Raw genomic sequence first — 26951 nt, forward strand, 5'->3', positions numbered from 1 at the left:
TGGGAATTAGCGTGTAATTCAGTGATTTTTCAAGAAAGATATATTCCTCACTTTCATTGTGCATCCCATATCCAAGCAGTTTTTAGAAATTTCAAAACTTGCCCAAAACCTTAGAAGGCTAAATTATTAATACATCCTCAAATCGATAAATCAATAAGGTAGGGGTACTTTCAGGGCCCTAGCAAAGAAAGAGTTTTGTGTGTGGTGCTGGTGGCTGTTTATTCATCATTGATGCACATTTATTTGTTTTAAAGCAGATCATGGCAGGGGTTCAAACAATTATTCAGAGCATATGGCATTGAGGCTAATATTGAGGTCAGCCTGTGATCAAAGGATCTCTCCACTGCAGTTATATGGGGACTCTGAGGTGGTTGCAAATTGGAGAAGGGCAGCTACAGGCATAGGAATATGTGTTGATCCTATTCTGGAAAATGTTTAAGGTATGAATACTTTATTCTCAAGAAAATATTTCCATTGTATTTTTTGAGAACTTAATACTCACGCAGATGAAAAGGCCAAACTGTTGATGAGAGCAAATTCTGTTCTAATATGAGAGTTCCGAGGAGGTACTAGACAGGCTGAAACTCAGCTGCTAGTACATGCTTAGAATCTTTTTTAAATAGTGTTGTAGGAAGCACAATTTCTGGGTTACTGTTGTTCTAACCAAAAATTAATTATATCTTTGTTCGTGTATGAAGTCTTATGGATTTTTAGATGGTTATGAGAACAGGGAAATTCTTAGTCTCTTTTTGTTACTAATGATCGGATAGGTAGACTGCTGTCTTGAAGTGCTGGATTTTGCGTAAATTTTTTGAGGTATAAACAAGGTGTATAATAGATGTGGATGAAGATCTTTACTTACGGATTTCTTGAAGGCAGAACTTCTGTCTACGAATCTTGTGATGTAAAGAATGCAATCCTTTTATTATACGGATATGGAAGGGCAACCTTTTTCCATCGGAAAAAATATATACAAGAGTCTAGACTCTAAATTGTAATATATCTTCAGTTACATGTACATTTAAAAAATCACGTATCATAGGGCTATACATTTTGGGATCTCGCCACAAAATATGTTCAATGAGAAGATAAATCCACAGATTCCAACGCAACTAGAATCCTTTCTCACACAAGCAACTGCATTCATTTAATGTTGGTAAATACTTTCCTGGTCCAACAACATCAACAGTTCCATGAATTCCGAAGGCTGACTAGTTCAATCAAGTTTCAACAAGACTAAAATTCAAAGAATAGTCCACTCATTTTCAGATAAAACCAACTTTTTATCTTGATCCATGGAAGCTGGTTTCGGTAGCTTCTTCCCGAACAGTGAATTTTTCCCTTCCATGAAACGAGACAAGAAGTTATGATGATTTTCATCCCGCTCTGTTTGCCTCTTTTTCCCCTGAACACGTTTCCCGAATATATGTTTCTCAATTTTAGGCAGATGAACACTATGGATACCAAACTTCTCTAGAGGTCCCTTTGGTACTTCTGCAGTTGGAATTTCAATATTTGTAGATACAACTGCCTTGGTCAAAATGTTTTCATGAGGATGGACTATAATGGCCTCCATTGTTTCATAAACCTGCAATCATTTGAAAATTTATAAGGAAAATTGAAAAACAACTAGACATCATTTAAATACATAAACTGGTGAAGTCCAAGTACATTTGATAAGCTAACCCTGCCGTTCATGACCATCAAGATAGATATTCATCCTCCAAATTACCTGGCAAAGATCCTCAAGTGTTTCTGTATCCATGCTATTACAACATGTAGAGATGACATATTCCTTGCACTCTGTAAACCATTTCGATATAATATCATTTTTCATTGCAGGTGCAGCTTCTGCAATTATAAAGCCGGAACTCAACTGCAACAGACATTTAAAAGAAGTTGGAAATTTTGGCGGTATCCAAGACAATTATGTACCTCTCGAATGATAAAAGAAAGAGTCTACACTCAGACAAGTATTCAATGCCACTGCTACTGATATATTGGAATAATTGTACAGAAACAAGACCACAGGTCTTAATAATTGATGGGATCACAGTCAAACATATCATTTACAACCATTAGTCTTAAACACGGTAGCAAAAGCATCAGAAAACAACAGAAAAATGCCACTTTTTTCTGCCTAAGAAATATAGCAACGAAATTTTTTGTCAAGGCCTGCGGTTTAATGGTTTTGCCAGAAAACCCACAAGGCTAGGATACATTTATTTAAGTTCTTTATGTCATTTTCTTAAATAATAATTTTCATTTTAGTTTATTCATTCAATGTTTAATTTTCATAAATAGCTTCAATATGATAGCTACACAAATTCTTTTAGAAAAACTTTGATTCATATTTTGCAACATGACCGTGCTTATCCCCTTTTGTGAAGTACAACATCCACACTGCAAGCCACAATCCTTTTACTGCTCTTTTTTTGCAATATGCCAACTTTTCTCATCTTTAAGAACAGCAGGAGCATTCTACAGCCCGATATGGAGATGTGTAATGTGTGCCACAAAATAATAAGAATAACTAACAGATAAGAAATAACGACAGTCAGCCTTGTTACCCACCAAAATGGATAACCCCTAGGAGAACATTTTGTTCCTTTTTTATCAGCAGCCCTATGATGTTCCACAAATAGCTTTACTTGAAAGCTCTCCACCCATGCTCCAGTTAGTATTCTTTCCCTTCTGGTGTACTTCTTGAAGGAAGGTGGGCCATCTATTAGAAGTTACACTAACCATTTCTATAATCATGTGCTTTCATTAAATGTTAAGAGCATTCTAATATAGATAACAAGTCAAGCTGGATGATTGATCGCTCTTGATTGTACCCTTGTACCCGCACTTCACCTAGAAGGTTATTCTTTGACCCTAGTCCAGTGTGACCTCCCGTAAGACCCTTTCTTTCCATTGTTCAAGAGAGGTGTGAATGGTCGACATTGATTGATATAGTGTGCCCAAGGTAATCCATATTTGTCATTTCCCATCTATACCTGATATTCATTTCAATTCTTTGGGTTGATTGTCATCTATCATTGGCACTAGTACCCTATATAGTATATCCACATCTCTGAGTCAGGGCCTAGAAATGTTGCCCTCAGAGGTTGATGCAGCGGAAAGAAAGATAAAAGCATATATGGCCACAACTGAAAGAAAATGAAAAATGCAAAATATGGTCGGGACTAATAAGCATGTGGGCAAAATCCTAGCCTGAGCTCTATCCCTCTTATTAGCAATCACCCAGTTCCTAAGCATATCATGCTCTCTCTAAATCAAAGGAACTTATTATGTCCCAAACCCAATGAGCAATAAAATGCTACATCTTTAAGGGATATTGGAAAAGCACAAAGCAAGATGGACACCTAAGCTGTGCAAATAAAGAAAAGAAAACCATTGAAGTAAAAGGCACACCAGAAGAGTGGAAAAAACAGGCCGAGAAAGGTGTAACTCAAGCCTCCACTATTGCTCCCTCTTATCACCATTATACTCAAGACGTTGGGCCTAGTTCAACTAGCACCATGGTTATGACATCTTCCTTGAAGCCTTTCCCACCCCATGACCACATTTATTACATGCATTTATGGATTGATTGGTTTTCCTAGGAATTGTTTTCTCTCCTTTGGGGCTAAAAACACCTTATAGGACTAATTGCATAATCATCCCTAATACATGTGTGGTAACTCGCTTACAAATCATCAGCTAGAAAGAAATTTTAAGGCAAGGTTTGTGTGAAGTATTTTTGTGTCCCTAGCACTGAATATGATCTGCTACAATACCTTAATGGTTTCTTTACCTAGTGATGTTGATCTCAATTGATCTTGAGGGTATGTTTCAGGTGGCTTCTCACAGATACAATGGATGTCCCTTTATGGATGGCTTGATACCTTTCCAGCAAATTGAGGAGAACATCTATCCCAACTATGAGAGCATGTGTGACATTGCATCCCCAACATTGCCCATCCAGAGATCAATGTTGGACCTTGAGGAGCCTCCATGTGGATTTATGGGCCCTTCTACACCTCTAGATGCTAAAACGCTTAGCCAAGAAGTCAAGGTGTTAGATTGATTGATGATGTGCCTTAGAGGACCCAGGACACCCTGAGGCTAGCCTTATACCTATGATGGAGATCACTTGAGCCACTTTGGAAGGGTTGGCACAATCCATTTTGATGCTAATGTCATGTCTTAGGATTGCGACATCACCCACGGAAACCCTAGAAAGGTAATGCAAGTGGCTTCTTGATGATGATGCCTTGAATGAGAAGATGTACTTGGAGATACATCCATTCACTTTGATGAGATATCTTAGAGTGAGGAGCACTCTTGGACACATTTTGTCACCTTACTTGATGGAGATGCTCATTTATGGAGGATGACATCATGTGGGAGAGATGATTCTCCCACAAGTGTGGAGAATTTAAGGCATTTTATTATGATTTATCATGTTGTTAAAAACTTCTGGAAGAAAACTACAATGTTTTTGGTGGACACTCCACCCATCATCAGGGACTAAAAAGCTTGATATGTCCAAACAAGTGTTGAGGAGCCTTTAACTAGACTAGGACACAAAGTAGCTGTTAGAGGAAATTTAATAGGTCAACAGTCAAAATTTTAAATGAGATAAATATGTCTATATATTGAAATTCTCGATAAAATTTTTAATTAACCATTAAGGATTTAAGTCAAATATTTAAAATTAATATAGATTAGTTTAAGATATATATATATATATATAGTGAATATATAAGCATGGTAAAATCACAAGGATTAAAGATTAAAATTGCAAGGATCTAAGTTTAGGGCCTATTACCCACCACTTGGTGGGTGATATCGCCAGGAGAAATTTTTCTCCATGATGAGCCTCAGCCAGCAACCCCTTGTAGCCTCCTACTATCTTGTTGTGCTATTTCTCTACCACCTGAGCCAGCCATGTGGTCCCTCACCTACCTGTATTGATCGCATGTTTGAAGGTGGGCCTCTCGAATCTAAAGGTATGTCTTATCATTTGGTAATTGAGTATTGGGTTTACTTATCATGGATACCTCTGGGTATGGATTGATAAGGGGATTTGGCGGAAAGGGTGGGCTTAGTTTGTGCTCTTGTCCCCTTGATATTTCTTGGTTGTTGCCCTTGGATCTTAGTCCCCTGGGATCTCCTTCATTGACTGTTTGGTTCTAGGGTGGTACTACTTGGGAAATCCCGACTTTGGGTGTGTGGTCCCACTCCTTTACTCACGTATATTACTCCCTTTCCACTCACTATACCCCATTCATCATTTCTCCCATCCGGGTCCACATTTCCATTCTGGGTCCACATAGGGCTAGCCTCCCTATCCCCTTGCCCCCACCTTGGGTCAAGCCTGGAATGATGCCCCGAAGGATGAAGCAATTAAAAGAAAAAGAAAAAAGCATAATTGGCCACATTTAATAGGAAATTGTACCACAAAATGCAAAAGATGGCTAACACAAAATAATTAGCACGTGGGCAAAAGCCAATGCATGAGTTCTACCCCAATCCATGGCCATCACCCTGGTTCCATAGGCCCTAGATGAGCCTCCTTTATCATTCAAGAACTCATGATTGTCCCAACCCCTGGAGGGCAATGAACCACCCTACCTTAAAGGGGTAATCACTATTATATCTTATACATCATGCTCTTGTCCTTTGAGCCCCGAGTAGTTCATTAAAAGAAATTTCATAAAAGGCAAAAGGTGTATAAAGAAGGGTGGAAAAATCAAGGTCAGGGCACCTCATGTACCACGATTTCTCTCTCCTATACATTACATACTCAGGTGTGTGCTTCCCCTTATTTAGCTAACCCCTATGCCCCAATATGTGGCCCAAGATTGCCCCTCTCACTCCCTATTCCATTCCACTTATTTATCACTTGTCACCCCCATTAGAGGGATGTACCTTGGACATACTATCCCTTTTAAGGGCTGAAACCACCTAATAAGGTACTTGGTTAATCCCCTTTGGAGCTTGGAGACACTAGCACATGCCAAAGCCCACTATGGAAGGTCATGCCATTATGAAGTGCCCACTTTGTTATCCATGATTTGTAAACTATTTTACCTGATTATTTTAATGAATGGTTGTACTGGAAGCCTAGGGGACACATTGGATCTTATTCGAGATTGTAGGTGGTTTCCATTTGGGTTTGGTCTCCCTATACGGGATCCTAACCCCTAGAGGTCTGTATTGGCAAAAGCCAATGCATGAGTTCTACCCCAATCCATGGCCATCACCCTGGTTCCATAGGCCCTAGATGAGCCTCCTTTATCATTCAAGAACTCATGATTGTCCCAACCCCTAGAGGGCAATGAACCACCCTACCTTAAAGGGGTAATCACTATTATATCTTATACATCATGCTCTTGTCCTTTGAGCCCCGAGTAGTTCATTAAAAGAAATTTCATTAAAGGCAAAAGGTGTATAAAGAAGGGTGGAAAAATCAAGGTTAGGGCACCTCATGTACCACGATTTCTCTCTCCTATACATTACATACTCAGGTGTGTGCTTCCCCTTATTTAGCTAACCCCTATGCCCCAATATGTGGCCCAAGATTGCCCCTCACTCCCTATTCCATTCCACTTATTTATCACTTGTCACCCCCATTAGAGGGATGTACCTTGGACATACTATCCCTTTTAAGGGTTGAAACCACCTAATAAGGTACTTGGTTAACCCCCTTTGGAGCTTGGAGACACTAGCACATGCCAAAGCCCACTACAGAAGGTCATGCCATTATGAAGTGCCCACTTTGTTATCCATGATTTGTAAACTATTTTACTTGATTATTTTAATGAATGGTTGTACTGGAAGCCTAGGGGACACATTGGATCTTATTCGGGATTGTAGGTGGTTTCCATTTGGGTTTGGTCTCCCTATACGGGATCCTAACCCCTAGAGGTCTGTATTGGCACATATAGGGTGTGCACAGAGAGCCATTGGCCTCCACAATAGCAGGCAACACTCCACAGATCTTCATCAATGCTCAGAGACTACTAGTGATCCACTTTTGGGATGATGGTGATATGCTTGGTACATTGTGCCTAGCAAGCCCCCCCACAAGAGCCTCACACTCTTGGCAGGTGTCCCAGGACTTGTACGATATCATGGCAGCATTCATTCCACCACTCGAATCCTTGCAGAGGATCTACAGACATCTCTGATTCATATGGAGACCCATGGGGTCATTTATGTGCCCTCAGACCCACTAGGAGCACCATAGGTCTACTACTTGGAGAACAAGGAGCCACCCCCTTGTCCATCATATTCCGAGGAATTTATTCCTCAGTATGGCACTTCAGGGCATTATTAGGCCTTTGGAGGGCCCCATGACATGTACATCTTATTATTTGGCCCCTTGTGAGCTTTATTTTTCCACTTGTGAGCTAGTTTGGTGGGCTTGTCACCAATAGGGGTTTTATTTGCACATTATTTTATCATTAGGGCTAATCTAGGCCCATAGGCTAATTCAAATTCCTTAGGAGGCTATATATTGCTGTTAAGTACATTCCTTTGGATCATCACTTGACTTGAGATCTCTCTAATCTTTAGAAAACTTTTTTTTCTTGAAGAATATTTTTGGAGATGGATGAATTTTCACGCATGGATTTGGGTTATTTTTCTTGTCTTGGAGCTTTGTCTTGTAAACGAAATACTGATTGGATATACTCTATAACATTGTAAGTAAATTGTAATGTTGTTATTCTTGTTGCTACATACTGCTAAAATTAGGGCTAGTTATTGCATAATTGAAATGTGGAATTAAGCATATTTTAGCTAATTTAATGTATGGTCCAATGTTATATGAATGAAATGTCCTAGAGATTATTTGTCTCGATAAGCTTGCATCATTTGCTTTGAAGTATAAATGCTTGAAGGTCACTTTTCTTTTCTTTCTCTCAATATCGGATGAAGCTGACTTTCTAGGCCTTCTTGATCAAGAAACCAAGTTCTTACTCATTATCATCCTTGACTCCATATCCTCAAGTGAATTAGGCACATATCCCTAAGAAGGGTGGTCATCTCCTTCACCTTTTTCACCTTTTACTACTTTTTCCCAGGTCTATCCCTCAAAGGTTACCTAGAGCATCAATTTCCCGGGAAACTTTGATCTCCTACAAGCTACTGCATTGGAGGGTCCCATCCATCTCCTCCAAATTTGAGGCAATTCTAATGGTGGAATCCCTAGGAATACCAAGCCCTGGCTCTAGGATCGAATTTTGCCTAGGCATCCCCAAGGCTAGACCTCAATAGGATCAATCAACCTTTTGAAGTAAATATTCTTGTTTGGTCCTTTCCCTTCACCTTGTCCAAGATAGGAACATCATTGGTTGTTGTATTCCATCCCCGAATCTGGGTTGTGGATCCACTTGGCCTCGTGTGGTCCCACCTCTAAATAAAGATTATTTGTCAAGGACCCTTTGGGAATCCAAGTTTCCCAAGGATTCTAGGGATTGAGAACCTCACCTATAAGCCTATTCCTTCTCCCTCAACCCTCCAATCCTCACCCCTTACCCTTGGAAGACCAAGTCCCTTACTTAAAGAGCAAGCAAGTTCCATCCTCGGGAAAGGGTTTCCAGGGTCACTTTCCACCTATGTTGCACAAAACTTCTAAGAACTTGACGTTTCAAGCCGTACCCGTACCCGAAACTCTGAAACTTGGTCGAAACTTGAACAAAACTCGACCATAATGTAATCATGTATGAGAGTTAATATAGACTTGGTTTTCCTTATAAATTGTCATCTATGGGTATTATTCCCTTTTTTCTTGCAAGATAATGTGTTATTCACTTATTTCTGACCATTTTTTATATATATCTAGACATATATAACTTTTCAACTAACGTTTCAGTCGACATTTCCATTTTTGGGAGGTGACGTTTCTAAACGTACCCGTTTCGGAAACTTTGAAACGTTTCAGCGTTTCGTGCAACTTAGTTGTCCACCTATCCATTGACATATACTTTACAAGTGATCCCTACACTATTGGGACTCCTCCCATTGGTGAAAGTTCGTAAAGAGTAGGGAGACTTAACTGTGGTGACAGTTGGCTAAGTAGGATTGATGTCTTCATAGGGACTTGAAAAGATAACATCCAACATGAAGTTCGCCTTTGAGAACCTGATTCATTAGAGAAGGCATTCAGGGTGGCAAGAAAAGTTGAAAGCAAAATTATGGCAACAAGGAAGTCTACCACTCACAACTATAAAAATGGAAATGTTGTTGGTCCTAGTCTTCAACAACCTGCAAGGTTGACACCACGACAATTGGAGGAAGAAAGAGCAAAAGGGCTTTCTTACAGTTGTGATAGCAAAGACACTAAAGGTCATAAGTGTGCTGAGAATAAATTATTCTACATAGATTGTGAAGAGGAGGAAGAAAAGGAACAAGAAACATCAAAATAAGATATACACTAGGAACCAACCCTAGAGAAATAAAAAATGAATCCGACAATATCTTGTAATGCATTGGTAGGGATTACCACTCTTCAAACTCTCAAGATAGGACATATCAAGAGGAAAAAGGTAATAATGTTGATTGATTCGATTAGTACCCATAATTTTATTCATTGTAAGATAGCCAAGGAATTGAATTGCTTCCTATATCCAACACCAGAGTGTCAAGTGATGGTTGCAAATGGAAGAACCATAAATTACTCTGGAAAGTGCCATAATATCAAGTTATCCATGGGAGAATATGTATTGAATAGTCCAATGCTTTCCATTCCAATGGGTGGTGTTGATGTTGTACTAGGAGTCCAATGGTTACAATCTTTGGGTACGATAGCTTTTAATTTTCAAGAACTTTTCTTGAAATTTTTTTGGAAAAGAAAGGAAGTTGAATTAAGGGGTATTGCAGGGAAACTAAGAAAGATAATCAGCTCTAATGCCATGACCAAGCTTCTAAAGAAAGAACAATGAGGCGTAATTGCACAATTATGTTCACTAGAGGTTCAAAACAACGAAATTATCTATTTCTCCAGATCTCCAAAAAGTCTTGGACAATCATTCTAACGTATTTGAGACTCCTAAAGACCTCCCACCTATTTGTGATCATGATCATGCTATTCATTTGATTCCAGGAAGTGTTCCTCCAAACATCAAGCCTTACAAATATCCCTATGCCCAAAAGAGTGAAATTGAACGTATGGTTGCAGAAATGCTAGAGGCTGGAATAATTCAATCTAGTCAAAGTTCTTTCTTTACTCTAGTAGTATTGGTGCACAAGAAGGATGGATCATGGCGCATGTGTCCGGATTATAGGGAGCTCAATAAGTTCACTATTAAAGATAAATTTCCCATTCCTGTCATTGATGAATTATTGAATGAATTACATGGAGCAATTTAAACTTCACCAAGTTGGATATTCGTTCAGGATATCATCAAATAAGAATGAAGACTGAAGACATTCCGAAAACAACATTTAGAACTCATGAGGGTCATTATGAATTTTTGGTCATGCCTTTTGGCCTTACCAATGCACCTTCAACATTTCAAGGTTTGATGAATTCCATTTTCAAACCCCTAGAAAATTTTTGTTAGTACTTTTTGATGATATACTAATCTACAACAACTCTTGGAAGGATCATGTTCAACATGTTGACAGGGTGCTCAAACTATTGGAGGAGAAACAATTATATGCAAAACCTCAAAATGTTTCTTTGGAGTAAAGGAGGTGGAATATCTAGGTCATATTGTATCTCATGAAGGTGTTAAGGTAGACCCTAACAAAATTAAAGCCATTAAGGAATGGAAAATCCCCACATCCATAAAGCATTTGCGACGATTTCTCAAGTTGACAGGGTATTATCGCAAGTTTGTTAAGAATTATGAGAGAATAGTTGCACCTCTAACAACATTACTGAAGAAAGATGCATTTTCTTGGACTTTGTAATGTTCCAAACTTAAACAAACAGTGATATGCAAAAAGCAAATATGATTTATACACAAAAAAATAAAACGATCAGCGAACACCCAATACACATCAAAAATGAGAACCAACTGAGCCATTTTATTAATGGAATGGAGTGAGTACAATAGTATGGAAAATGCACCTAGGCTTGTCTCAAGGGAAAGCTTGACAGAACCCAAGTGTCAAACAATAATCTCAATGTTGAAAAGATGATTGCTCCTCTAATGCTCTGCGTTGTCTCCTAGTAACTGCACTGCTAGTTGGAAAGGAACTGCAAGTACCCCGCCTTCGGTGCTCAGAAAATGATGAAACTTCATCCCCACGCTCCTTGGCCAAAACCTAGAAAAACCCAAAAAGGGTTTGGCCTAAACCCAAACTCCCAAATTCGGCCTCCTCTATGTCTTACGCCCTCCAAACTGCTCCAAGAATACGACCTGCAAGGAATGGCCACAAAATCCTCCTCCAAGCTCCGAAAGGGAAGCAAACACCACTCCAAGTATTTCCTCTAACCTCCATGGCAAAGCTCAGCCTCAAGGACTGATACTCTACCCACCAAGTGAGCTCCCAGTACTGCCTTTGCGTTGGCCTAGATAGTGCGAAAGTCACACTACAAAGCAACAAGCACAACCAGCTCCCAATCTCTCCCAACTTCCGACAATCTTGCCTAGCCTCCTTTCTGAAAAATCTCACACCTAAACTCCACTACAAGACACCGTCAACAAAATTGGCCTCCTCTTCATTGTGTCCTCCAATAATAGGCACCACTTGGAAGTGAATGCCACTGCTGGGAATCACAATGAGGTCCTCCTCCTGAAGAAATGCAAAAAACCTTCCTAGGGTGGCACTCAAAGTCCCCTGAAGAAAGGGTGAGCTCTTTGCCTGAAGAACTCATGCTAAACAACCAGTGACTCGGCTAAGCAGCTTGAGCAACCAAAGAGAAATTGATATACCAAAAAGATGAATGGGATGAGGAGATATATCTTCCTTATATAGATTTCGTGGAGCACTTTTCCCTCCAATTCGTCTTCCATCGTAGACCCTCGCTTAACCACCACCATGCAAAACTTAACCACCTCCATGCAAATCGAACTAGGGAGTGCGTATTTCCCTAGTGAGGGTGGCCCCCCATGTGTAACTTAACTACAACACAAATAACTTTTCTTAAGTCTAATGTCCTAATAAAATCGAGTGGGGTCCACTAGCTCCAAAATTGGCCCCATAATACAAAAAACAATCTTGTTCCAAAATAATTTAGGAAAGGACATGACAGACTTCAAAAGCAACTAAGGCCTTTGAACATCTTAAAGAGGCAATGTGCCAAGCACCGGTCTTAGCTATGCCAAACTTCACAAAAACATTTCTTGTGGAATGTGATGCCTCAGGAAATGGAATTGGTGTTGTTTTAATGCAAGAAGGAAGACCCGTTGCTTTTGAAAGTCGTCCAATCAAAGGAAAGTATTTACACAGCTATTTATGAGAAGGAAATGTTGGAAATACTACATGCACTTAAGAAATTTCGACCTTACCTAATGGGAAAACACTTCAAGGTAAAAAAGGATCATGATAGTCTTAAACACTTTTTAGAACAAAGATTATCTTCAGAAGAGCAACAAAAATGGGTCACAAAGATGTTGGGTTATGACTTTGAAACCATCTATAAAAAATGGAAGCAAAATGTTGTTGGAGATGCACTCTCAAGAAAGGATGCGGATGTGGAAACATTGCTTTGTGCCATTTCTATTATCCAACCAGATTGGATAATTGAAGCAAGGGATGAATGGAAGAATGACGAAGAAGTGTGGGCACTCATTCAAAAGTTGCAACAAGATCCTAGTACATTTGATACATTTAGCTGGAGAAATGATTCATTATGGTACAAAGATCGCTTATACCTTTGTAAGAATTCCCAACTCAAACAAAAGATTCTTCTGGAATTGCGTACCTCTCCCTTAGTAGGGCACTCGATGTTTTTAAAAACTTACCACAGGGTTAAGAAGGAATTCTTTTGGGATGGTCTTAAATCTAATATTCAAAAGTTTGTGGCGGAATGTTTGGTTTGCCAACAAAATAAAGTTGAAACAATTAAGACCCCGGGTCTGTTACAACCTTTATCTATTCCAAGTCAATGTTGGGAGGAGGTTTAAATGGATTTTATCACAGGTTTACCCAAGTTCGAAGGAAAGAGCATCAGCATGGTGGTAGTTGATAGACTTACGAAGTATGCACACTTTTGTGCATTATCTCATCCATTTAAAGCGAGTACATTTGCTACTGCATTTATGGAAAAAAAAATCAAAAGCTACATGGAAATCCTAAGATTATTGTAAGCGACAGAGATCCCATTTTCACTAGAAATATTTGGACGAAATATTTTTTTGTCTGGGTACTCGATTAGCTCATAGCTCATCCTATCATCCTCATTCTAATGGGCAAATTGAGATAGTGAACAAGTGTTTGGAAGGATATTTTCGTTGCTTTGTATCTAATAAAAAAACACAATGGGTCAAGTGGTTACCTCTGGCTGAATGGTGGTACAACACTTCCTTCCATACTGCCGCAAAAATGACCCCATTTATGACACTTTATGGATATCATCCATCGTCCATCGCATCATCTTTAAGAGAAAATTCTAATGTTCAAGTAGTGGAAGATCACATCGAGCATCAACAACAAGTTCTCCAACTCTTAAAGGATAATAACCTCAATTTGGCGCATAATAGAATGAAACAATAAGCAGATCAACATCGTAGCAAAAGAAGTTTTGATGTAGGCGACTGGGTATTCTTACGGCTACAACCATACAAACAAATGCTCCTCAAGCAAGCTAAGAAGGATAATTAATTATCACCAAAGTATTATGGTCCTTACAAGGTGTTGCAAAAGATTGGCATTATGGCATACAAATTGGAGCTTCTTGCATCTTCTCGAGTGCACCAAGTTTTCCATGTTTCATTGTTAGGGTCCAACTCTAACCCCCTTATTTATGTAATAGGATCGAGTCATAGTTATAGTTAAGTAAAGAGTCAATAAAGCCCATATTAATAATTGTAAGTGGTTAACCCGCATTTAATGAAGGGACCACAGTTAGTTGCAAATGGGCCATGGTATTAAATAGATGGTATTAATAAGAACAATGGTATTGCATGTATGAATCCTATATAAAGGATAGAGACTCCCCTCGAGGAGCATTGTGTCTTATTTTTAATTGAGCTCAACTCTATTGGAGGTTGCCCCTTTGAAGAGGCAAGTGAACATTGCTTTCTGAATAATAAAATACTTGATGTTATTTCTCATTGCTCTATGTTCTGGGTATATTTCTTCGCATATTTGGTATTCTGGTATCGTCCTGCAGGTTAAGAGCATAACAAGTGGTATCAAAGCGCTTTCTAGGGCTGGTGGGATCTCCAATTTTTAGCAATTTTTTTTTTTGGCTAGAGACGTGTTCCGATGTCTTTAAACCACGGGATCTGTCGTTGAGCGCATAAACCTGCAGATTTGGGGAGGCATGCACGTAAGAAATACAAGAGGTGGTCATGCTTGTTAGACTCCCTTCTAACCCCTGTGGGTACCCCTTCAACTAGTAGCGCATTAGACAAGACTGCGCACGGACTCTCTTCCAAGTACCCACTGGGTATATCGGAAGCCCCCTAGCTCCCTTGAAACCTCGCCATAGATAAACCGTTAGCCGTCTTGCTGCTACAGTACACCGAGAACAACACTCGAAGAGATTACTCGCGCGTACGATAGGGTAGTCGGATTGTACGACTAAGGTTACGGTTGATCCTCCTTGGTTAGTGCCCTGAAAAATTGCGCCGAATACTACTATCAAACCCTTATGTATATTGCGATCTGTAGCACCTGACACTCCTGGAGACCATAGTTCCCTTCTCTGTCTTTGGATCATGCATAATCTTTGATCTCACAAGTGGGGTTTTGTTGCAGCAGCAGCAATCAGTTCTACCCTTCAGATCCATCAGATCAGCCATTCAGATCTATCAGATCCATCAGATCCGCAGCAGCAATCAGTGCTGCCATTCAGATCTCTCAGAGCCATCAGATCCGCCATCTAGATCTAGCAGTTTGGGCTCTATAGCAGTTGCAACAATCAGATCCGCCATTCAAATCTGACTAATTGTGTGGGTTCCTATACTTGGGCGTGATTTTCGCAGGACTTTGGGCAGCATTGAAATTTCTGGGATTCGGCTACTGCAGTATTCCTAAGCAAGGAGTAAAACTTTGTTCGGAGTAAAAAAAAAAGTCTGAGACCCCCCAGGACGCTTATTGGTGACTTAGCCCATAAGAATTAGGTCGACGAGCTGAGCAAGGAGGTACCATTCAATTGTTAGGGCCAAAAATTTCGGGCGGTCCCAAATTTCCAGTACATTGGATCGGTGCATGGTACAAACTAGAGCTTAAGCTATGGCCAATGAGAGGATTGACAGCCTTGAATCACAATTGCAAGATGTCATTTTGCAACCGAAGACCTTAAAATGAAACACTCTCTAAGGGCAAGGCGGAAGCTCCCTTTATCACTTGCTCACATCGGATGGAAAAATTGTTAAAAAAAGGCCACCATGGAGTTATAGCCCAATTTAATGCCATCCAGACCTTCGAACCCAATTCTCTTCATATTCATCCTGAGATGCAACAGATCTTAAACAACCATTTGCCAGTCTTTGACAAGCCTCATGAGCTTCCACCCTTGAGAGGGGAACATGATCATAGCATTACTTTGGTCCCAAGGGCCCAACCACCAAATGTGCGCCCATATAGATATCCGTTCGCCCAAAAGAATGAAATTGAAAAAATAATCAAGGAACTCTTGGAAGCAGGTGTCATTCATCCCAGCATTAGTCCTTATTCATCGTCGGTGGTCATGGTGCTCAAAAAAGATGGGGAATGGCATATGTGTCCAGACTTCAGGGCCCTCAATAAGTTGACAGTCAAAGATAAATTTCCCATCCCAGTTGTCGATGATTTGCTGGATGAACTAAATGGGGCTCAATTCTTTACTAAGCTCGACCTTCGCTCAGGCTACCACCAAATTCGCATGAAAGAAGTAGACATTCCAAACACTGCTTTCCGAACTCATGAAGGCCATTATGAGTTCCTGGTCATGCCATTTGGTCTTTGTAATGCCCCATCCACTTTTCAAAGCCTTATTAACCACCTGCTCAAACCATATCTCAGAAAATTTGTCCTTGTTTTTTTTGATGACATCCTCATCTACAGTCGCACCTGGGCCACACATCTTCAGCATGTGGATCTCCTCTTGCAACTACTCCGCAAGCATAAATTATTTGTCAAGATGTCCAAGTGCTCTTTTGGCATGGAAGAAGTTGAGTATTTGGGACACATTGTGGGACGTGAAGGTGTCAGGGTGGACCCCAAAATGATCCAGGCAATGCAAGATTGGCCTCAACCAAAGACCTTGAAGAGCTTGAGAGGATTTTTGGGTCTCACAGGATACTATGGCAAATTTGTCCGCAATTATGGTCGCATTGCTAGGCCCCTCACTCAACTCCTCAAGAAAAATTCATTCCTCTGGAATGATGAAGCACAACAGGGCTTTACAGCTCTCAAACATGCCATGTGTTCCACTCCAGTCTTAGCACTACCCGACTTCACCAAATCTTTTGTGATTGAGTGTGCTGCTTTTGGTACGGGTATTGGGGCAGTCTTAATGCAAGAAGGTCGACCTTTGGCCTTCACGAGGCAACAACTAAGTGGGAAGAATCTGGGACAATCTACCTATGAGAAGGAGATGATGGTCATCTTACATGTAGTAGATACCTGGCGACCATACTTATTGGGGCGACGTTTCCAAATCCGCACAGACCATCAAAGCCTTAAATATTTTTTGGAGCAACGCCTATCCTCACCACAACAAAATAAATGGCTCGCCAAAATGCTGGGATATGATTATGAGATAATTTACAAGAAAGGGTGCGAAAATACTATAGCAGATGCGTTATCTCGCCAATTTGAGGAGGAAAGTACCCTGCTCGCAATTTCCCTTCCCAGTCCATAATGGATTGAAGAGGCTCGCAAGGAATGGTTTTCACATCCCTGGCTCTCCCAACTCATTAATCAATCGCAGGCAGATCCAAATTCCACAATGGACTACTCGTGGCAGGATGAGATTCTTTGCTATAAGGGCAGAGTCGTAATATCACCAACATCCACCCTCAAAAGCCGCATTTTGGCAGAGTTGCACTCATCTCCCACTACAGGACATTCCGGCTTTCAGAAGACGTATGCTCGCACTCGAAGATCATTTTTTTGGGTAGGCATGAAAAAGGACATTCTTACTTTTGTAGCTGAATGCGATGTCTGTCAATGCCACAAAGGAGAAACAGTCAAATCCCTAGTGACATCACAGCCATTACCCATCCCGACCTCAATCTGGACGGAGGTTTCTATGGGTTTCATTACAGGTCTTCCAAAGTTGGGAAACAAGTCAGTCATCATGGTGGTTGTGGACAAACTTTCTAAGTATGCTCATTTTTGCGCCCAACCCACTCTTTTACACCGACTTTGGTCGTTCAATCTTTCATGGATCAGATCTTCAAATTGCATGGCATGCCCACTTCCATTGTGTTTGATCGTGACCCGATCTTCACCAGTAACTTTTGGTAGGAACTCTTCCAGCTACAAGGTACCCAACTACAACTCAGTACTTCCTATCATCCACAAACTGATGGTCAAACTGAAGCAATCAACAAATGTCTCAAGACCTACCTTAGGTGTTTCACTTCAAAAAAGCAACATCTCTAGGTACAGTGGTTACCTCTAGCCGAATGGTGGTATAACACCAACTATCATGCCACCACCAAAAGGACTCCATATGAAGTAGTTTATGGTCAACTCCCTCCTACCCTATTTCTTATATCAAGGGATGCCTGAAGGTATAAGCAGTGGATCAACTCCTACAGAAACGCACAACAATGTTGGCCCACCTTAGAGAGAATCTTCATCAAGCCCAAAATTGCATGAAGCAACAAGTAGATCAACATCGCTCAGAACGCCAATTTCAAGAATGGGATTAGGTATTTTTGAGGCTGCAACCATATAAGAAAACATCACTCAAAGACAAGGGTTGTCAGAAATTATCTCCAAAATTCTACGGACTGTATCAAGTACTCCAGCACATTGGAGAAGTTGCCTATAAGCTAGTTTTGCCACCCACTGCAAAAATCCATCCAGTCTTCCATGTTTCATGCCTCAAGAAAGTGATTGGGAACAATTGTAGAATTCAAACCAGCCTACCTGAACTGGATGAAGAAGGGTCAATCTGGCTCCAACCTGAACAGGTTCTTGACACACGAGAACGGCACCTGCGTGGCCGCACGATCAAGGAAGTCCTCGTCAAGTGGAAAGACACCTCTCCGGAAGATGCAACCTGGGAACCAGCCACTATCCTTCAGCAGTTTCCATAACTTCAGCCTTGAGGACAAGGCTATTCTTATGGGGGAGAGCATGTTAGGGTCCAACCCTAACCCCCTTATTTATGTAATAGGATCAAGTCATAGTTATAGTTAAATAAAGAGTCAATAAAGCCCATATTAATAATTGTAAATGGTTAACCCGCATTTAATGAAGGGACCACAGTTAGTTGCAAATGGGCCATGGTATTGCCCCATGGTATTGCATGTATGACCCCTATATAAAAGATAGAGACTCCCCTCGAGGAGCATCGTGTCTTATTTTGTAATTGAGCTCAGCTCTATTGGAGGTTGCCCCCTCGAAGAGGAAAGTGAACATTGCTTTCTGAATAATAAAATACTTGCTGTTATTTCTCATTGTTCTATATTCTGGGTATATTTCTTTGCATATTTGGTATTTTGGTATCGTCTTGCAGGTTAAGAGCATAACATTCATGCTTAAGGTTATAGATGACAAGCTCCCAGTTCAAACAATATTGCCAGAACTTGACGAGGAAGGAAAAATCATATTGAAACCTGAAGAAGCCACGGAAACAAGAACTTGCTACCTACAAAATCGATCAATTTCATAGTATCTCATCAAGTGGAAGAACTTACCCACTGAAGATTCCACATGAGAGGATGAGAATTTTATACAGATGCATCCAAAACTATTCAAGCATTGAGGACAACACTTTTTTGAAGGAAGGGCATGTTAGGTCCCTATAATACTAGTGTATTCCCTCATTGTTATTGTCAGTGTAACCCCCTTATTATTATTGTTGTGCCCATATAGTACCCATATTGTTATTATGGTGCCCCATAGAAGCCCACTATTGTTATTGTTGTGCCCTTACATTATTATTGTTATGTTGGCTCTGATTATATTATGACCCCTCGAAGAGGATAATTTTTAAGTTGTTGATCTATCTATTTGTGAGCTAGTTGCATAATAAGACAGTTTACCAAATTTAACTATTGGCACATATTTTGATTGGTAGATTTATAGTTCAAGTTAAAACTTTGACTTTGATATTGTTTATGGATTTGGGCTCATTGTACTCTCTGCTGAACATTTGAAGACAATCTAATAAAAGTAGAATTTCAAAGGGTTTCCCCCTTGTGCGGTTTTTTCCCTGGTCTTTGACCAAATCAGTGTCTCTTGTTGATGTGTTGATTGTCTCCTATTGTCATTGCATTTACTATTCTATCTTCAGTTACTATTGCTCATTGGAAGAATTAATTATTGTTGAAAATTGCTAATTGAAGAAGTGAATTGGGATAAAGTAATTAATATGGCATAGAGCAGTGCAAAAATTAACAACCAGGAGGAGCTAGATCAAAGAATTAAGGAAAGGAACTCGATGGGGCTTGAAAAAGTAAAAAATCAAAGGAGATAGGAGGGTATTCCAAGAGGGAGCTAATGGAAAAACTAAATGGGTGAGTTGACGGATGACAGGCTATCAAGATTGGCTTACCTATAGCCATCTTCCTTATTGAAGTTGTTGGGGTGCTTCTCAATTTCGAGGGCTTCCCTAATGATACAAGAGTTATAAAAAGGAACAAAGGCTAAGATTTTTTATTGATAAAAACAGATGAGATGCTTGGAATTAAAAGAGAGCTCAACTATCGTAGACTTTGACAATTGGTTGTGATTTGTATTCGCAATTTTGTCTTTAAGACTGGTTTTGAAGGGTCGACTAATTTGACCAATGTACGACTTACTGCAAGAACAAGGAATATGGAGATCCTCGAACCTAGCATAGGATCAAATTTATCTTTGGGTGACCGGAATATTTTCTTAATAATTTTGGGAGGTTTGAATACAATTGTTAAATTTCTTTTGGCCAAAATCTTGGAAATGAGTGTTATCAACCAAAAGTGGGCGACTTGTAAGAGAAAATTTCCTCCTATTCATCTCTTCTAGTCGATAGCCAGCAACCCTTGAGAGCCACTAGTAGCCGATGATGATGTGCCATTTATGTCTCTGCCATTTGCATTAGTCATATGTTTCCTCCCCTATCTGGCAAGAGCACATGTTGGAAGGTGGTCTTTTGATCAAAAGGTACTTTATTCATTTTGCAATCAGGTGCTTATGCTTGTTTGTGTTTGGGCATTTTGGCATGGATTATGAAGTAACTTGAAAGAAAGAAGGGTCTTGGTCGTGATCTTGTTCCCTCACCTTAAATGGGGGGTTAATTTTCAATCCTAGTCTAGTGGGATCTCCCCTAATAGCCCAACAGTATAGGAGGGGCACTACTTGAGAGCAATGTTTTAAAACTCTGACTCCAGTTCAAAAACGGCCGAGGGTCGGCTCCGACTCCAACTTTGACTCGGTATCAACTTGGCTGGTTCATTTCAATGACTCGGTCGTTATAAAAAATACATTAAATATTTATTTTTTTATAAAAAAACATAATTTTAAAGATTTTCAGTCATGTTTCCAAACACAAAGCTTTAGAATATAGAGAGAAGACAACATATGATCAAAGTAGGCTCATGAATATATCCATTATATCAAAATGGCACCTAGTGCATTGTCCAATACATACATGAATGATGATATAGAGATTAAAACAAAAACACATAACCAAGGAGGCTAGAAACGGCCTCTACGACAAAGTAAACTGTGAAACATCACTAGTCACCAGTACTACTGGCTACTGCTAGGGAGCCAACATCATCTGGCTCAGACTCCTAATCAGAGTCAGACAGAGAAACCCATGGCTCCTCCTCATATCATCTCCAATTGCAACTATAGAAGCGGTAGCACTAGTAGGTCGCGCAATAGTTGCACGCTGAGATAGATGAGATATGCGCTTCCATCGTGGATGAGTAGAGGAAGCGCCTGCAACTGGAGGACTTGGGGTTGGACCTGAGGCTAGTACAAGTGGATTTGCATTCAACTGAACATTCTCCGTCTGTAAATCCAAATCAAGATCCTCATCAGAATCAAACTCTGCTGGATGACTCTCCATTACCCAGTCTGATGTTGATCAATATCTTCCAACACAATGGGACTGAATCAGGTCTTTTGTTCAGCAATTGGTTGTGTATGAGCCAGAGGTTGTATTGGACATAGACTAGATCATTTAACCGTTTTTTATCCAAACGGTTTCTCTTCTTTGTGTGAATCCTCTCAAAGACAGACTAATTGCGCTCACACCCAATAGCAGCACCGCAAGTTTGCCTCAAAATATGAGTTGCAAACTTCTTCGATTAAAGACAATGGCTACCAAAAGCCTCCCACCATTGTGCTGCAAAAAACATAGTAGTGTAATGAGTTAGCTCAACAAATTATATCCAACTTTCAAATTATAAACAATTTAACAAAATAAGAATTTGAAAATTGAAATTTTTGTTTACCTAGCTCATCTACTTCCCTTGCAATCTTTGCTAGGTTCTTGCCAAAGGTACCTGTGGCTTTGCTGAAACAAGTGATCTGTCGGTGTATCTCCAGCTGATCACTCTCCATAGGGATCATGCGATCAATGCAGTCAATCAATCCATCTCTAACCTCCCCACCCAAAGCTCCTGCCTCCAGAGCTTTATAATGATACCTTGGGTTCAAAAAATACCCAGTTGCATGTATAGGGCGATGGAGTTGATTGTTCCATCTTTCATCAATGATTGCCCAAATGGGCCCATACTTAGCCACTCTATCCTTGTATGTTGTCTTTATTTGCTCCTTTGCTTGATCCATAGCCTCATAAATGAAGCCCATAGCCAATCTTTCCCCATCCACCAACCACAACACCTTAACCAATGGCTCAGCAACCTTCACAATCTCTCTTGCCTTTTTCCAAAAAATTTCTTTATTAACTTTCTTTTTCAAATCTTTGCCATCCTGTTTGTGAGACCCTTGGCTTTCATTGCATTCATCACTGGAAAACATCTTTTGCAAGTTTCGATGTTGGGAAAGCATAGATTGCAATGTCGAAAAATGAGTTGCAAATCTAGTGATGGTAAGCCTAATAATATCCCTGCCCCCTATGTGTCTTCTCATCAAGCTCAAAATCCATGAATGATTGTAGATACATTTTGTTATTCTTTTGGCATGCTCTATAGTGTTCTTGACCCATTCTAATTGGCCAATATCCTCTAGCATGAGGTTTATGCAATGTGCAACACATGGGATTCAAAAGATGGTTGCGTTTTTCCTCTAACAGTTTACCAGCAAGAACATAGTTAGAGGCATTATCTGTGATGCTTTGAACAACATTAGCTACTCCCACCTCCTCAACAACCTCATCCAATAACTAAAACAACAATTGCCCATCTTTCACCCTATCGATGCATCAACTGATTTAGGAAACATGGTTCCCTGTGGGCAAAAGATAAGAAGTTTTATGATGGTACAGATCCTTTGATCAGTCCATCCATCTGACATGATGGTACATCCTATTTTTGCCCATGAGTTTTTGAAATCTTTCAAATACTCATTAATGGAGGAAATTTCTTTTCGCAAATGAGACCCCCTTGTAATGACCCATCTACCAGCACAAACAAAATGTGAATTATTAGCATGCATACAATGCATGCATATGATAGCTACATAAGCATACGTTGCCTACACTGCACTATTAGTATTAAATTATGAAAAAAATCCAAATATAGGATAAAAGATGTAATTGTTGAAGATATTAAATAAATATCTAACTTGCAAAACATATTGGAATATGTATTTTAGTATGAGTCGTCATTCATAATAGGTAACCATAGAACATTATCCAAAAGTTCTAAATTAAATTATAAAAGTTTAAAGGGAGTTATATTATTATAAAAATAGTAACTCTTAATTAAAGGTTAAACATTAAATGAGGTATAATATAATAAAATATTAAATAAAACTTATTAACAAAAGGACTACGTAATATAGTTGGTATCACCTACAACCTTATAAAGTGATGAGTGTCAATAGTAAGTGTGACTACCTCTTTAATTCACTATGAGGAGCCACGTATTAGACAGGGGGCATACAACTAAGGCAATGAAGGATGAATGAGCGGTGGTCATAAGAAATAAAAGGAGAAGGAAGGAGGACTAAAATGGGGGGGTGGGAGGGAATCTTTTGGCTGTTGGAGGAAGCACAGTTGAGAAGCGGAAAGTTTGTAACACAAGATTATCGACAGTAAGGACTGAGCCTTTTGGTTGTTGGAGGAAGCACAGTTGAGAGGCGGAAAATTTGTAACACAAGATTATTGACAGTAAGGACTGAGCCTTGTTTGTTCTGAAGTTTTTGGGCACAGGGGAAACAGATTGCAGCAATTGAGAAGCATTCTGGACTGAGTACCTAGGTTGTACCCAGTTTCGTTGGGAGGTTATGGTCTTTTGGTAACGGGAGCGAGAGCGGGAGCAATTTTGAAGCTAAAGCATCTTCATCTGCAGGAACCAGGTAGGTACTCCACATCAAATTAATTAATTTTGATATATGAATTTTGGTTAAAATTTAAAGTAGGTTTCATGTAGATTTCATATTCTGTTTAGACTAAATATCTGGTTAAATTATTAATTAAATTATTTAGAGCATTACACCCCTTAACTCATGCATAGTAGGGCTTTTGAAGCCCTTTCCAGCAACAAATATGGCATCAAACATAGGCTCATAATATGGTGAACGGGAAGGATTGAATGGGATATCAGCATCATACCACCATCTAGCTATGTAATCACAAGTAGTCTCCCTCAATTCTTTCTTCCAATAGTCATCTAAAGTGGGTTGCATATGACTTCTACTAACTTGAGGACCATGTGCATCTGATGGAGAGGAGGGCATGACAGTGAAATAACTTTTGATATTCGTATCACCCTTCTTTTTTATTTTACCCTTACCCTTTTTTTCTTGCATGGACTCCAAAGAGGGAGGAACATAGCGGAAAGGGTTGGATGCATTAGTACAAGGGATAGATGAAGAGCCCTCAAAATCAAAATGGGGGTTGGTAGCCATCGTTTTTTATATACCCCTCTTCCTCCCAATTTCAACCTCTATTTCTTTTTGCCTAGCTTTTTACTCTCGAAACTTCTCAAAGCTATTTAACAAGTCCTTCCTAATCTCCCCAATCTGTGGTGATTCACATGGAGTAATTTGGCCTCTAATACCAGCCAAGTGTTGTCTCAGCCTATGAATGCCCCCAGGGCCCTCCTTAATTTTTCTATGGCAAAATTTGCAATGCATTTGATTATAAACCATTTCAGCTTATGCCCAAGCAACATCTTTCACTCTAGGAGCCATTTTTTGACTTGGAAATGAAAGGAAAAAAATCTGAAAAAGAAAACAAAAAAAACAACATTGCTTCAATGTTCATTTTTTTACAAAAAAACTCTTTTCAATTTCCAGATTTGCACAAAAAAATAAACAAGCAAAAACATATTTTAGAAGTGAAAAAAAATATCTCTAGGCACAAACCGTCTCCTCAATGTTGCTCCAACAAACCAACTCCTCAATGCTGCTCCAATGGCTGCCTAAGAAGCTCCTCATTCTTGCTCCAATGCTTGCCCAAGACTCCTCACTGCTACGCCAAATACAAACTCCACAACTCTTCACAAACTCCTCACAAATTCTCACACCAATGCAATGAGATAGCTATGAGGAAATGAGAAGGGTTGAGTAGCTTTAATAGGGTTGGGAGAGGTAAATGGACCTCAAAATCACCCTAAGGCAAATTGGAGTTGGCTGTGGGGTCCAATTTCCCCCCTAAAACACTTCGTTGGTTGTACTTTTGCGTCGGTGACCAAGCCGACTGAGTTAACTAGGAAGCATGGTGGCCAATTTACCATTTTCCCACATTAAAAAGAATATTTTAATTAAGGGAAATGTGCTCAATGATTAAAATAATAATAAAATATAGCTTCTAGAGGGGTCCATCAGATCTATAAAAAGAGGAGGAGGAGGCCATTAGAGGATATCTTGGGTTTTGATATTTCTTCTTGTATGAGACGTTGAGAATCAGGTTCTCTACTTCATTGGAATCCCCAAGAGGGAAAGCCTTGGGTCATTCAGTGAGATTGAGCGAATACCCATCTCCCCTTGGTGAATTCATCCAGAATTCACAGGAGATCTCAACAGTGCAGTTCAGTGCAGTTTGGAGGACCAGCATAGCAACGCAGCAGATTATCTTGGAGGCCAACTTTTCTTCTCAATTATTTTCGTTATATGTGCTTCTAACCCCAATTTCCCCATTATAATAAAAGCTGAGAAATTTCCTGTTCATTGTGTTAATGGATTTCAATACTCTTTGTTTTATTTTACATGACAATCCTCTGTTAATCGAATGTTGATTTTACGGTGAAATTTTGGGTTGAGTAAATTTCTGCAAATTTAGCAAAATATCTCGTTTGGGGCATTACACCCTTACACACGTTCACACACCCGTGTCAGAAAGCATCTCTGTAGGGAAATGCCATGGGATAAAAATAAACAAATAGGAATCAAAACTTGTAGAAGTGTGTCACAACATCAAAGAGTGATCCGGATTTAAACAGGGATGCAACAAATTACAGATATAACCATAAATACAAAGATGCAATAGAAATAGCACTTCATTTCATTAATATCAAATATTGAAATATGCTTACAAACAGAATGGAAATAAGACTAGCTTGAGCGATGGTAGCTTATCTCTAAGAAGAGATGTGACAGCTACATGCCTCTGAACTGTGTTATGTTGATCATGTCGTTGCTTGTACTTGGCATTTGATTTCTCCAAAATGTCGTAGACGTGCTGACGGATATGTTGGATGTGCTCAATGACATCGTTTTCCTTATCAGCTTCGAATTGGACATGAGTTGAATCTGCTTGAGTAGCTACAAATGGAATGACCACATCAATGGGACATAGTGGCAAGAATCCCAAGCCCACCTAAAAAGAGTTGTGGTTAGTCGAGTTGTAAAGAGCTCGGTTATAGCTATGTTGGACATAGGGGAGGCTCTCATCCCATGTGCGTGGATGCTTTGAGTTGTACATGCGTAGAATGTGTACGATCATCCTATTGATGACCTCAATTTGGCCATCAGTTTGGGGATGAAAAGTTGTAGACTTAGGGAGCTTGGTGTCCAACATCGACCAGAGACTAGACCAAAATGTACTGAAAAACCTGTTGTCCCAATCTGAGATGATACACTGTGGAATCCCAAAGTGTACCCACACTCGTTCAAAGAAGAGTTTAGCAGTGGCTTCTACTGTGATATTCTTCTTGCAGGCTGCCCTAATGGCCATCTTCGAGAATCTGTTGATGACCACAAAAACACAAGCGTTGTCAAGATTAGCAGAAGAAAGGCACGACATGTAATCCATGGAGATGGATTCCCAAGGTCGACTAGGGGTAGGCGGCGAAGTATAGAGGCCTTGCTTCTTGATGGTCGGTTTGGCAATGGCACAGGCAATGCATGATTTGATGTACTTCCCTACATCATGTCGAAGATTCAGCCAATATAAATACTTTTATAGTACTACCACCGTTTTCTTGACCCTAAAATGCCCAACGGCCCGACTGTAGTGCATTTTCCAAATCATCTTGGCATGCTCGCTTGAAGGAACACAAAGGTGCCCCAAGTGGCATTACAGGGCATCCTGGAGGTGAAAATCTGGAACTAGCTGA

At 39.9% G+C, this 26951-nt stretch overlaps 1 protein-coding gene across 7 annotated transcripts in view; it reads right to left on the minus strand.

Moving 5' to 3' along the window:
- Positions 1-971: 971 nt before the first annotated feature.
- LOC149251416 (Rab3 GTPase-activating protein catalytic subunit) overlaps positions 972-26951 on the minus strand; it is a 361557-nt gene continuing 335577 nt past the window's right edge. For 6 of the 7 annotated variants that reach the window (XM_089459427.1, XM_089459430.1, XM_089459426.1 and 3 more), the window contains 2 exons: positions 1733-1876; positions 972-1588 (listed from right to left, as the gene is read on the minus strand). In XM_089459427.1, coding sequence (XP_089315553.1) covers positions 1244-1588; positions 1733-1876 — 489 coding nt within the window. In that variant the 3' untranslated portion in view covers positions 972-1243. The remainder of the gene's footprint in view (positions 1589-1732; positions 1877-26951) is intronic. The other variant, XM_089459431.1, reaches the window with a different exon arrangement.

The sequence above is a fragment of the Pinus tabuliformis genome, chromosome 7 (assembly GCF_031772625.1).
Source record: "Pinus tabuliformis cultivar Carrire ecotype Pingquan chromosome 7, CPIR1, whole genome shotgun sequence".
NCBI classification, from domain to species: domain Eukaryota; kingdom Viridiplantae; phylum Streptophyta; class Pinopsida; order Pinales; family Pinaceae; genus Pinus; species Pinus tabuliformis.